The 15,016-nt window shown below is 38.5% G+C and overlaps 1 protein-coding gene across 4 annotated transcripts; it reads right to left on the minus strand.

Moving 5' to 3' along the window:
* Window positions 1-1,783: 1,783 nt before the first annotated feature.
* tmem196 (transmembrane protein 196) lies at window positions 1,784-14,578 on the minus strand. 4 transcript variants are annotated; one of them, XM_027286120.1, is made up of 5 exons: window positions 14,471-14,573; window positions 5,437-5,493; window positions 3,615-3,750; window positions 2,537-2,655; window positions 1,784-2,391 (listed from the first exon to the last, which is right to left on the minus strand). In XM_027286120.1, exons 1-5 carry the CDS (start codon window positions 14,537-14,539, stop codon window positions 2,320-2,322), a joined length of 453 nt encoding a protein of 150 aa, XP_027141921.1. In that variant the 5' UTR covers window positions 14,540-14,573; the 3' UTR covers window positions 1,784-2,319. The 4 variants fall into 4 exon arrangements, with proteins under 4 accessions (XP_027141921.1, XP_027141920.1, XP_027141922.1 ...); XM_027286119.1 differs by lacking the exon at window positions 14,471-14,573 and adding an exon at window positions 7,631-8,438; XM_027286121.1 differs by lacking the exon at window positions 14,471-14,573 and having other exon boundaries at window positions 5,433-5,459.
* Window positions 14,579-15,016: the final 438 nt, after the last annotated feature.

A 15,016-nucleotide genomic window follows, 5' to 3' on the forward strand; every position in this document is an offset into this window, starting at 1 on the left:
TGCACCATTTTTGGGTGACCTAAATATGCAAGCATAGTCCTACATGTCACTGGGGTGTTCATATTTTGCTGCATGGGCCACTTAAAAAAAAAAAAAACACACAAAAAAAAACATAAATGAAGCATACACCCACTTCTCCTGGTTTGTTGTAATGTGATTAATTGTAACTGTGTTTGAGTGTACTGAAACATGCAAACTACAATATAATATGATCTTTAAACTGGTCACTGCTTTTATACTTCATACTTACACTTACTATTTTAGTCCATGCCTTGAATCTAGCATTATCATTATTTCAGGAGCTTACTTGATGCAAGTAATCAAATTGAACTGTGTTTAAACAGAGATGTGGCCATATAACATTCTAACAAAGTGATACTGTCACACTGTGCAGAGGATGGGAGGGATTAGGAATTAATAGGGGTCCGACTGGGCAGCCACAGCAGGTCACTGCTCCCAGTACAGTCATTTACTCTGGTAATTAATAAGACATAAAGATTCAGTTTGAAATTAAATTAAACCACCAAAATGTATTGTGTTGCATCACCAACATGCCCTCGGTTATGTAAAGTGAAAGTTGCATACTGATGAACCTCACAAAGGTGCTGTAAAGCCATTTATCATTGATTCTGTATCCTGTTCTTACCTGCAATGGCACTGAGATCATTAGGGTGACCTGGGGTGTCAATTAGTGCACATGCACAAACACACACACACACACACACACACACACACACACACACACACACACACACACACACACACACACACTAACCCACGTGCACTGAAAAACACACCCTTTTACACAAACACACACAGACTAATCTAGTATTACTGCTTTCTGTCAAAGCAGCACCACGGAAGGTCACATGATTCAGCATTTCACACACACACACACACACACACACACACACACACACACACACACAGTGCAGATCTGGTGCTCTCTAGGGCGCCATGGCCTGCTCCTGTCTGTTGTCACAGTGATAAATAGTGACGTTAGTTTCTTAGTCAGCAAGAGTTCCCAGCGGCTTCTGCTGCTGTGGGCCCTGGTTAACACACGCACACACACACACACACACACACACACTGGATGGTGCTTTCTGGCTTAGGCAAACATCGTAATGAGATATTGAGCAGCGGGATGTCAGAGAAATTGTGTATCTTCATTAGAGGTCACAGCTGTGTCTGTCTATGTGCACGCATGTCAGTGTCTGTGTTTTTTATTGTTTATGTCTCTGCTTTTGCTTTGTAAAGCACTTTATATTTACAGGTTTGAGAGGTGCTAAAATAGATTTACTTCACCGCTTAACTTTACGACGAGTGTGTGAACTTCAAGCTGAGCCAAAGCCATCACTGTGTTAAACTGTGGTCCCATAGGAATACACTGGCTTCCTAAATCATGCTCCACATTGATTATGTCTACAGTGTGGCGTGCAGGTTGTCAGTGTGTGATATTGCACATTTAGTGCATTGATGGAAACGCTGCCTGGTGCTATAAGCCTAGTAATAACTCACAACACACACACACAAACACAGACACACGCACACACACACACACACACACATTGATACATACTGTACACACATTCCAGTTTAGCATAATGAAAAAGACCTAATCTGCATATTTTGGGATCATCTTGCTGCACACTGTGTGTGTGTGTGTGTGTGTGTGCAAATTAAACTCTATCTCTAAGTTTATTGTAATAAAAATATTGCGCTAAACTCCTCTGAAAGAATTCATGCTAGATAAACCATCGCTCATATTTGTCATACTTTAATTGAATTCCGTTTTATACGAAGCATTTATAAAAATATGTTTGATTTATTGGTACAGCTAGATTCCTGTTATACAAGCATGGATATACAGTACAGTACATTGCGCATCACTGCATATTCAAATGTAGCATTCCACTGAGATGATGCATACAGTTCACTGTAGGCTATCTCAACATCTGCATTCGATAAACCCATAACAAGACAGAGAGAAGGATAAGGGCTCGAATAGCTGTAATGCTTCAAAAGAAGTGAATCATCTGCATGCTTGGTTTGTGCTGCTGTCTTTGAGGCATCTGACAGGATCTATCCTTCCTGCTCTTTAGTTTAAAGGTCACACAGATGTTTGTCATCTGAATTATCACCCAAATCTTTGCTCCAAGTTCACAGATCTGTTTCCGCTCCCTGCAGTCAGGATATAGGTTCCGTGTATGCCGCAGGATATGTAGAGAGAAGTACATGCTGTATTTGTTGTCTGGCAGCAAGCGATTCATGAACTGTCTCTGTTTCAGTGTGCGCAAGTTGCCTTTTGTAGATACATCGTCATGGTGATGCTGTGGTGTGTCCATTGTAGGAGATCTGAGGAATGCCATTACTGGAGTTGTCCAGGATCTCCTGTCAGGGGACACACAAACAAACTTGATTTAAAAAACCCTGTCCAAACAACAACTTTAAAATCTTCCTAGGTAAACATACATTTTCCTTTCCTACTGTTGTTGACCAAGCTGACCAATAAAGATGCTTTGCTGTCAGGTCCTACCTTCTCGCTCATCTCGTGCGAGTGGTGCAATGAGTGTTCCCTCTCTAAGAACATCCTCTGCTGTTCAGAGCTGGCCAGGCGACACGTCAGCCACGTGGATAAGGTACAGGAGGAGATGCCTGGGCAAGACAGGAAAAGGGAAACCAGTTGGAAAAACAATGAAATAATTCTTTATTTCAAAGTAAAAGTATGCGGTACCATCTTTAGTATTTTATACTTTTAAAGCCATGCTAGTTACGTGCCTCTGGGATGGAAATGTTGGTCTATTGATTAGTCGGTTGGTCAAAATTGCAATTTTTCAACAGCTATTGGATGGATTAAATTGTATACAGTTCATGATGCCAAGAGGATAAATCTGACTGACTTTGGTGATCCCCTGACTTCTAGCACCACCAGCAGGGCAGAATTTTCCCTCATTTACTGAAATGTTACAACTATTTTATGAACTTCTGTGACATACACATTCATGGCCCTCTCAGGTGATACCTTAACTTGTCTTTGTCTGCTACTTTGTTTGATAAAACAAATACATGCAAAGCGGATGACATTTGCCTCAGCCTATGATGGATTTTGATCTAGTCAATACAAATGCAGCATGCTAACACACTAAACTAAGATAGTGAACATCTCATGTTGTCACTGTGAGGAATATTAACATGCATAAGCTTTTTAGCATGTTGATATTAGCTTTTATCTGTGTTAAAAGAAAAAAAAAAAAGCACTCCTGTGCCTAAATACAGCCTCCGAGCATTTAGCATTGCTATAGACTTCTACTCTTGTTAATACAGAAGAGATTTAGATTTAATTTGTTGAGGAATATTTGACTTTTCTGTCTCCCGTGGAGCTAAGATGAGGAGTGTGATTTGTAATAAGAAGATTTGGGATAATTTACAGTATTGATAGGTGAGAAATGAAGAGTTGCTTTACCTTTACCTTTAATTTAAACCTTTGAATACATCCTCTCCCTTTGACACTTCATTTCTATATTATGATAGGATACATATGTCACACAGAGCAGACATTCACAGTTCAGTTGTGTTGTATTGCATCATGTTGTGCTGTGCATTTTTTTCTTTACCCAGACATGCCAGAGTCATGGCAGCCAGATGGATCGAGTGCATGGAGTCTGGTCGTTTGTTGAGCGCCCGGACAAACTGGAAGTTCAGGATCCCACCAATTAGACCACAGATACAGCATGCTGAAAACAGGATCATCTGAGGGACAGAGACAGAGATAACAATATATATATATATATATATAAACGGCAGGATTGATATCCTATCAACAAAACTGTAAGCAAACTGACAAAATGTATTGCACTTCCATCTCAATCATTCTGTTGTTTTTGGATGCCGGCTGCTCTGATGAGTAATGTGTATCAGTCAAAAATAAATCTCATTTCCTATTAGAAAATTGGATCACTTTCAAAGCACACTGTCTCTTCCAGAAATATCACATGTCTGTTAATATCTCTGCATCACTCACTTGTGTGTCTGATTTTAATTTATTGAATCAATCACATTTTATGGATTATTTCTTTAGAATTGTAATCAAAAGGTGGAAAACCCAGTAGGAGAATCACATTTTTTCTTGCAGGATCTCAAGGGGAAATGATTGCAGTTCTGTTACTTTGCAATGTGAATAATAAAATCCAATCGATTCAGATTTGACTCCCCATTTATTGTGTATGGACGTGTGTGTTCGTGTGTGTGTATGTGTGTATTGTGTCTGGGAGTTCAGATTCTCTTTCACTGCTCCCAGTACAGATGCCTTTAGTGCCTTTAACTGCAGGGAAAAAAGGCATCTCCAATTTCAGTCATTACCCGGTGAAGTGTGGAAAGCGGCTGGCAGGAGTTCATAGCCAAACCAACCTAATGCAATCATCACCCCACAGACTGACAAGGAGGAAAGGGATAGAAGGAGATGAGGAGAGGAAGATGGAGAGAGTCAGTGCATCGAAATGAGTCTGAAGATGAGATTGAACAGAGAAGGTAGAGCGATGGGAGTAATGGAAAAGGGAGAGGCATAAGGATAAAGATAGCGAAAGAGACAGGTGGGGGTGGATAGGGTAAGACAGAGGGAGAAAAAGGTTGAGGGACGTCTCTGTTACAGCAGATTGTGCTGACACTGATCCATCATTAGTGCCCTCCCCACAGGAGACAGAGAGAAACACGAGGACTCTGACATACAGAGACTGCGAGGCGAGTGCCTAGCTAAAGGAAAAAGAAAGATGGAAAGAGCGACAGAAAGAGAAGAGGAGAGGTGACTGCTTGTCTCCTCTGGTTTCCTCAGACGTCTTTTACAGAGCGCACTGTACTGTATGCACCTGCTCAGGAGGAGGACAACACACACACACACACACACACACACACACACACACACACACACACACACACACAATTAAACAATCTTTTCTTGTAAACTTCCAGGGGTAGAGTGCTGTCAGTGGTCATGGCACAATGCATACAGGTATTTTCATCTTTATGCATATTTATGATTAAATATATAAACTTGATGCTTGGCGGACAGCAGAGGACACTGATTGTCTGAGTGCAGTCTGTGATGTCTCAAAATCCCCTAATCAGTAAGAATCTCACTTAAACTTTCGCAGGATGGCTTGGGGTTAGATGAGACTAAGGATAATGAGCAGTCAGACAAAGTCTGTCTATCTATCTGACAAAAATGTCTACAGATTTGACCTGTGAGAGTGAGAATAAAATGAATGAAATGATTTCTTTTAAAACACTCCTCTGTGTGTTAGATAGCCTTTTCTGTTTGCAGCAGAAAGAAAATGCTATTTAAAGAAAAAGAAACAGAATATAATACATGCAAGAGAGAACAAGAAAAGAGACTAGCAGGTCTTACGCAAACAAAACAACTAAAGATATACACATACTTACAATAAGACCTGTCCTCTTTCGAGCACACAGCACTCCACACATCCCACAGACCAGAAACTAAAAAGAGAGAGAGAGAGGTTAACAAATGAGTAAATGAACAATCTTAAAAGTTGTAATTAGTTTAAGTCGCCTCTTAAGAAACTACATATACTGTTTTTATCACGACCTCCTTCCCGTCTTGACAGCAGGAAAGGTTGAATGTATTCTTTACTCTCGGTTATTCAGATGCAGTTTTCTCCCTCTAAAAATAGAGTGTGTCATCGTGGGCTTCGAGCAGGAAGCCATATTGTCCTGGATGTCAATGATGCAGACTGAATTGGAACAGCATGGTGGTGTATTACGCTGGCAGAGTACACTTACAAGTGGGACAGCACGACGAGCTGCAAGCTGCATTGTTTTGCTGAAAGTTGTTGAAAGCCGTAGTCAGTGTTTGTGGAGGTGTCGTTTTATATGAATCTATCTGTGAAAGTGGAAATTAAAGTTGACAATTATAGTTGTTGTAACTCAAAGTTCACTTACTAGATTTTTTTTCCTTCATTAGCACGATGGAACAGTGGAACTTAGAATTAAGCCTACTTTGAGTTTGTTTCTTCGTTTTATTATTAGAATAAAGTTCAAATGTGAATTTGAGTTCAATGTTTCAGTATTATTATTAATTCTGTGCTTATAGATTCAAACAAACTTATTTATCTATATCTGTAACATCTGTAGGTATAATACAATAAACAGCGTCCAAATCTGTCGCTAAAGCTGGACTTTTAAGGACTGATTGGTTTAAATTGGATTTTGATTTAGGAATTAAACACTATTAATTATTAATGAGTCATTATGGATCAGGTCAGGAATATGACCCTCCAGCTATCAAAGGATTGTCCAGTATGTTGGAACAATATTAAAATATCTAATTAAAGTAATCTCATGTGTAAAGAAACAGCTTCATTAAGCAAAATGTCTTGACAAATATCAGATATAAACGAGAAAGATGCTTCCTGTTTCTTAATCACTGCCTCTTTCAGGAGACAGGAGACTGAACCTTTGAGTTATCACAAGACACGGGTGGCTGACTCAGCGATCAACAGCTGTGAGGTTGATCACACAGACATCACACTGCATAACATCTCTGCAGTGACTTTACATGTCACTTTACACAGCACCGTGGAAGCACAGACACTTTACATGCCCTCAATTATACAACCTATATAATGTGACATCACTAATTGCTTGCTTTTTTTCTGCTCTGATGCACACCCACATATCAACACACACCTTGGGAGTAAAATGTGAAAAAATCTGACTCTTCCTTTGTGACTCATATTGCCTGAGCTCCAGGCACTTACAGTAATTCTCAGCAAGAGCTAAAAGTGTTACCCCAGCCACAGCAGCAGGCATAAAGTAGCTGATTCAAGGTTATATATAGCTATTCAAAATGTCAAAAACTCATTGCTCAGCAGCGAAATCAAGACAACGAGGCTTGGAGTAGCAAAGTAACAAGAGGAGACATATGCAGAAGAGTGAGAGGATGATTGTGCGTAAAAGCTTTGACCCTCCCGAAGCACAGAGCAACAATTCAAGCATGAATTAATGAAACTGATCTTTACTTCCACCGCAGAGGCTGAATGGCTGCATGTGTCTCTCTAATATCTAATGGACAAACACATAAAGGACAAACAGAAACAAAAATATTTAGTCTTCACTTCAACCCGGGTAAAATGAATAATTCTCAAACCAAAACCTTCTCACTGTGATCTTAAATACTACAAAACCTGTATCATGAAAACCCTTTATTAAGCAAAAATGTCTATTTAACTTGTTTTTATTAATATCTTGTCAAATCGAAAGGTTACAGTCATAGTCATATATGAAGAAATTCAATTTAAAAATAGATGGTATATAACTTCTACATGTAGACTAATGTCTTCCAGTCAAAATAAGAATAACAAACATTAACCTTACTTCAAAGCAGAATCAATCGCGGCTTTCCCTTTAAAAGGTCAATGATGCTCATATACTTAATTCAATATTTACGCACATACAGCCTGATATACCTCAAAAAACATTCCTCACAAAGGTGGAGAAGTAAAAAGGCTGACATTAAGGTGTGTATCTACCCTCCACAACAACCCAGGTGATAGTTATCCTTCCCTGGAAGTATAAATAAGGAAAAGTAAAGACAAAATTTGTCTCCAGGACATACACAGAGTCCGCTCCACACCGGGGACGCGTCGCCTTGCTGCGGCTTGTGCTGCCCCCGGACCCAGCTAATGCCCACGGCTCCCAAAACGATGCTCGCCACACCCAGGCCCACCTCCACCACAGACAGTAGGAGCAGACTCCACAGGATCTTGCGGCTGGAGCACATCCTGCCCCGGGCATCTCTCCAGCTCCAGCAGGAGGAAGCGGCAGGAGGCGGAACAGAGGGCGAAAGAAAAAGTCCGCTTCTCGGCGCACTGAGGATGGCGCGGCTCTACTGGTTCATACTCATGGATAAAAAAACAAACAAAAAACAAGTTATCCGAACAAGGAGAGGTCCAAGTAGACTTTGAGAGTTGGTTGGTTAGAGGGAAACTTGAGAGGTTGGCAAAGTATACAAAGCTGGAGATTAGGGAGTAGCTGGATGCGGATGGATGCTGTTAGTAAAGAGAGCTGAAAGTTCCTCCGCTTGCTCGCGTCCAAGGCACTTAAGCATCACTGCACGCACACGAACACACACGCACGCACACACACGATGCACGACGCGCGCAATCCAGGGTCGTCATGAGGACTCGCAGCCACCTCCCCCATGCGGGAACATTTAAACACTTTGAGGGACAGGACAGCTTATTCAGCTGATGATTAAATGGATTCACAGGCTCTGGATCTGTTGAATGAACTGTGTGAGTCACTGAAAAACATTACACAGCAGTTATTTATGAGTAATCTGATCTGAATGAATCTTGCCCAAGGACACTTCGACATGCAGACTGGAGGAACCGGGGATCGAACCTCCCATTATCTGATGAGTGGACGACCCACTCTACTCCCTGAGCCCCTTATATCTACAGTAAGAGCAGGTCCTCTTCCATGCAGTCCGCCATTTTTAACCACCATCTTTGTACAGTAGCTCAGAACAGACAAACTACCACTCATCTAGATATGGCCTTTTGCCTTTTATGTGAATTTCGCAGCCAGAGTATTTGCTACATACTTGGAAGAAGAGGGTGAGACGTGAGAATCCTACACACTGGACCTTTAATAAAACCAATAAGTAACAGCAGTCAACGTCAGCCATCCCTTATCATACTTAAGTTACCAAGTTTTTTCTGCAGTGGTAACAAAACATTTAAAAAAGAAACATATTAGCAGTTTGAATTCAACTAAAGCTCCCTGCACTGTCTGGAGAAATATTACACCAAACTTCCTTTGAGAAATCTGACATTTAAAAAAATTCATATGTGTCTGTACAAGCACTCAGCACTAGAAAGACAAGACAAAATACATCATGTGTTGAAAATCGTCTTGTTGACTCGGCATCAATATAATCTGAATATTATTTTTCAAAATAAAGATAAACTGTATAACTGGCTTTCTGCTTCCTGTTTGGTGCTGAAGAGTGTTGTGGAGAAATTGCTGAAATCAATGGTCAATGGAGGGTTAGGAGGGAAGAAAGTGTTCAGGAGCGTCTGATGTCTTATGCTGTAGTATTTATTTTCCTAACTCATGCTGGTGGTCAGATTTTAAACCCCTACAGATGATGCTACAAATACTACACCAAAAAATAGTCAAAGGGAATGTGTTTACCCATGTTAGCGTTCACCTTAAGCACATTCTAGTCTGGAGCCACTGTTGTCTGTTTATGTTAATAGAATGTCAATGGTTAACTATCTATTATGTCTAGGAGGCCAACATTGAGTTTCTTTGACCCTGGTCACCAGGCAACGTTGAGATAGTCTTTTATAAAAGAGACCTTACGTCACATTTTAATTACATTTAATTGTTATTGATTGTTTATTAACTGCTATTTATTGTTGTTACTGTGGTTTGTTTTAATGTGTTCTGCTTTATTGTAAAGCACTTTGTAACTGTGTCTTAAAAGGTGCAATATAGATGTATCATTCTTTGTCATAACTAGAAAAAGACTAATATTTCCACCAAATCGCCTGTCAGCAGACCCTTTTTTTTACTGGGTGTCACGACCGAACTATGGACCCGAACCCAAATGCAAAACTCCACAGACCAAAGTTTTAAAATAAAGGTTTATTAAACAAAACAAAATAAAAATCACTCCTTACAGAGGAAAAGGTGTACACTAATCTCAGAAATCAAGATGTCACAAAACTAAGTCTAGACTAAGAAAAACTAAATAAACAAACAGAAAATCACTGTTGAACAAAGTATAAAAATAAACAAGACCTGACAATGGACAAAGCGCTGGTTCTCTGACATAAGACAAGACAAACTTGCACAACACAGGGAGACACAGAGTATATATACACACAAGGTAAGGACACAGGTGGAAACAATCAGGGAGAAGACAGGTAATTCTAAAGGCGGGAAAACAGACAAAGGGGGGAAAGTAAAACCAACAACAATGGACACAGACAGGAAGTGGAACCAAAATAAGACAGGAAATCACAAGACAACATAGACATGACAATACTGAATAAATTAACTTAACGCTTTTTCTTGGACTGAAAGGGTGCAACCAACCGGAAATGTTTAGATTTACTTGGCAACCATTCAAGGTTATTTTTTATACATAGATAGATCTACATATTTCTCTCTATTTTATCTGTCAAGCTTGTCATCCTTATTTTTATCTGTAATTATGTCTTTATCTGTATGTACATTGAGAGCAAAGTGAAGTGAAAATTAATTCGTTAAATTCCAGTGAAAGTGATTCTGATCCTGAAAAAAGACATTAGAATGGAAAATAAAACTAACACAAAATCTTAAGAATTAAATAAAACAGAGCAGGAGTTTTCAAAGCAGGAAAACTAAGGGATGTTTTAAAAAACCTTCAAACGAGGCCCAGTGAATAAAAGTGAGACATCAAGAAGAAGTCACATAGACAAGCATGAATGTGTGCATTTGGTTAAAGAGATAAAGTAGTTTTGTGGAATTTGACCCACTTTTCTGAGATTATTTTTTATATATTTGATGATGTCTGAAGTGATGTCAAACATGCCTTGTCTGCTTTAAAAAGATTACCATAATACAGACTCACAGATATACTAAATTGTTATAATTATAAGGAAAGGGAGAGAGCCAAGCCTCAACCATTCAGGTTAGGTTGCATGCTTTTGTTCCTAGACCCACATAAGCTTACACAGCACTTTTAGTCTACAGGCAAGGGAGGGATCCAAGCCTGAACATTCAGGTTAGGTTGCATGCTTTTGTTCCTAGACCCACATAAGGTTAGCTCTCATGCTAGAGTTCAGGAAATGTTTATTTTTGCTTGGCAACCATGCAAAACTCCTTGCAGACTCCTTGCAGAACGTTTTGTGTTGGCAGAGCCAAAATTAATGTTTAGATAGAAAACATATCATAATCTGCTGTCACTTATTACTGTTAAATAATAAATGACGCTTGCAGAACTGATATATAAAAGTAATATCACACTCAAGGTTGTATTGAACATCAGAACACCCGAATCACAACCGTGCTGATATTCAGTACAACATCACAACCTTGAGTGTGATATTACCGAAATATTAGTCAAAATTTTCTTAAATTCCTACCTGGCCAATGAACATGATTCTGATCCTGAAAAAAGACATTGAGGCAGGATATAAATCTAATACAAAAGTTATTGTTATTGTTGCAAACTAAACAGGAGAAGTCAGTGTGTATAGTATATATATACACACTGACTGTATATTGTAATTGACAGTGTTGTGTGATTAAATTAATTATATATATATATATATATATATATATATATATATCTATATATATATATATATATATATTATATATATCTATATATAAAAATACACAAGGTCACGTACAAGAATGTTTAATAACATTTTAATTTATTAATATTATCCAGTATTTGTGCTCTGCTCAACAATCACTCAAATGCATTAACACACAAAAGATAGACACAAGATAGATAGATAGATAGATAGATAGATAGATAGATAGATAGATAGATAGATAGATAGATAGATAGAGAGAGAGAGAGAGAGAGAGAGAGAGAGAGAGAGAGAGAGAGAGAGAGAAAAGACCCCCACCCCAAAACTAACAAATAAACAAAACATGAACAGGATCAGCACATCATAAGTAAAGACATAAATAACAGAAGCCACAGTCATGAAGATAAATTAAAAAATACATACACCATCAGAGGGTCACGGCCTGGCTTTGGGATTAGCAAATACTCGTTTTATCATACACCTCTAAAGGCCCTTTATTTTAATCAAAACATTAGTTTTCACATCCCTTCAAAAACACTGTAAACACTTTTGCGAAAAAGAAGCTCTGATGTCCGCTGTGGAAATGATGCAACACATCATCTGCAGCTAGTTGGCATATCTTCTTTGTCAGTTTATGGTCCAAATGAACATAGATGAAGATTTTATTTTTATTTTTTTGACAGAAACAGCTGAAGACATGAGAGGAATGTGGGGAGAGAGATGGGGAATGACAATCAACAAAAGTGTTACTGCGAGATCCACTTATACAGATCAGGTATGGCTCTGTACTCCTTCCTCATGCTTATATAATGACAAGCCTGGCAGATGGCATGTGCAAACATATGCTTCTCCTCAACAGGATGTTGTCTGACAGCATAGAAACGCTTCCATTCAAAATATCGCATGTAAGCCTCATTGTCCTTATCTAAAGTCTGGAGGTGCTCCACCAGTTTTGCAACACCAGGAAAGTCATTTACATGAATAAAGGAACTACCTGGGACAAAATACTCATAGTCCAATCTTGGTGGACCCAAGGCTATGGGCACAGTACCAGCTACAAGAGGCTCATTGAACTTTTCGGTAATGCCGTCTCTGTAAATTGAATCCTCAAAGGAAAGATAGAATTTGCAGCTGCTGATAGTCTGGGAATAGTTTTCTTTTAAGGAGCTGTTGGACCTACTATAAAAGACATCCACCTCAATGTGTTTTATAAGCTCTCTGTAGTAGCTGTATTTGTCCCCAGTTTTATTCTGCAGGTCATAACTATCCACAATCCAACAAAGCAGTCGTTCCTTCTTGGGTAGCACAAAATCTTCATTTATGTTCTTCTTAATCATCAGTGTCCAACGGACATGGATATCTGCATCTCTTCTGTAGCTCAAGGTCAAATTAAAAAGGGCTTCAATGCCTCCTATCTTGCGTATGTTGTTAGGTGAGTCCATGTTAAACCAGATCCACCTCTGAAATCTGGCTCTCGGTGAGGTGGGAAGGTTGGAGCGGTCGTCACGGATAGCATTGTGAAATAGCAAAACTGCTTGAGCCTTGGAGTACAAAGATCTATCATCTGTGAGGTGACAGCCATCAATTTTCCAAAGCATCTTGCAGTCTTGTAGATCAAACTTTTTATCTTCAGGCCAGAACCAAAGCAGCAATATAGGTTTTGCTGCTTCTTTAGCAAGCTTTAGTGGATTGGTAGGACGAGGATGACATTTCGGAGACATAAATGATGACTTGTAGAACATTAAAAACAGAACTATGAGTCCTGCTAGCATGACGACCACCGCCGAGATGTTAAATGAAGCCATAGATCTGTGAGGAGAGAGTAATCCTGTATCATAATCATTGAAAACACATTCCCTCTGCATTTGTATGCAAGTCATTCCACAAATGATAGGATTTGAGTCTCTCTGACTTTGTCTGACCTTTAGTCACAAAAACCTATTTTCAAAACATTTTTTGTCAATTAAAACGTTGTACCTGAGATATGACTAATACAATGAAAAGCATTTTGCCATTGACAGCTGTGTTGTCTTATAATATATAAATGGATGAATTGTCAATAGTTATGCTTTTGTTTTGTTACGAAGCTGCAGTAATTAAACTCACATAATAAAACAATTTCATTTGTAGCTGTTTTATCATAATTCCATCACAGTTTATGGCATCTTCGTGTCCCACTGCAACAACTGCTGATGTTAATTTATTTTTAAATAGATAGATATATTTATTGTTATTGTGTATATAATATTATATAATAGCACTTTCTAGTTATATAATACTCCAAAGAGTATGGTATAGACCTATAAATTAAATTGAATTAAATTTAGGCTACTGGCAGAAATATAAATATTCCCCATTTCAGAGATTTCACGCAGTTTTTACAATTACTGAATTAGTGTGCTGGACATCCAATTAAGAGGAAAATGTTGATTTCATTACAAGCGTATAATCTTATTCATAAAGTTTCATTTATTGTCCATATAGTGGTGCCAATTTCATAAATGATGGTGGGAAAATATATTTTTTTCTGGGAGATAAATATGTTCTTTATGTTGTAGGCTGTTCAGAAAAGCTATTAAAAGTCTCATAATATATAATTTACATAACGTGATGTCAACATAATCGCTGGCTGGCTTCTAGGGAAGACTTTTGGTTTAGGTTTTATTCCCGTGAAATGTAAAAAGAAATATCTCGCATCACAGTAACCAAATACTGTCGGATGTTGCCGCCTAAACAATCATATACATAAGAATAAAGCTCTCTTCATTACGAGTTGAACGAGTATCACAACTTTGCCTGTCTTTGACGGAAAAATAAATGAAATATACTGCATATTCAGTGAACCGTTTACCTGCATGGGACATCAGTTATCAACATTTCCTCATTATGATAATAGTCGGCATAACGTTTCCCTAAAAACATAGCGTATGGACTGTTGTAAAATAGTTATAGCAATATATAAGCGGAATTTAGGTGACAGGTTTCCTTCAGGAAATTATGATCAGAAAGTCAATTTTGAAATGATCATTGAACTTATCACACAGAGTCAAAATCCGCAGGTGTACGTTATTTAAGAATGAATAATTTCATAATTGGCAATAATTGTCAAAGCAGCAAAATGTGAGGTTTGATCAAACTACCTTCTTGTTCCTTTGAGTTGAAAATAGGATCCTTGCACGGTGATAGAGCCGACTGAAAGCGCACAGCATTTACCGTTTTTCTTTCCAACATAATTCACTTCCTGAAAAGGTGTCATTTCGAGACCTGCCAGCTCATCAGGTTAGACTACTTTAAGATCTGCATTTGAATTGTTAACCAGGTGCTCAGACAAAGACTAGGGATAGAAAACGTGAAGCAATGAGCACAGTATTGCTGTATTTTTTATAACAAATTCACCATGACAACACATTTACACAGGGTGTGGTAGGTTGAAGTGAGGACAGCAAGAAAAACTGATTGTTTTCCCTGTTGATTTTTCATTGTGATCGTCATTCGACTCCTCTCCGCCATTTAGTACAATAATTGTGAAGGCGGTTGTGATAATAGTGATCAATTTCATATGTTGTACACAAAAACAAGATCAACTAAGAACCGATTTCTATATAAAACAACCTAACCCAAACTGTATTACTGTGCTTAAAATTGTATATGGGTTGAAATGTGTTGCTTTGCTATTGGGTGGGTGT

Source organism: Larimichthys crocea, chromosome XIII (assembly GCF_000972845.2).
Source record: "Larimichthys crocea isolate SSNF chromosome XIII, L_crocea_2.0, whole genome shotgun sequence".
Taxonomy (NCBI): Eukaryota; Metazoa; Chordata; class Actinopteri; family Sciaenidae; genus Larimichthys; species Larimichthys crocea.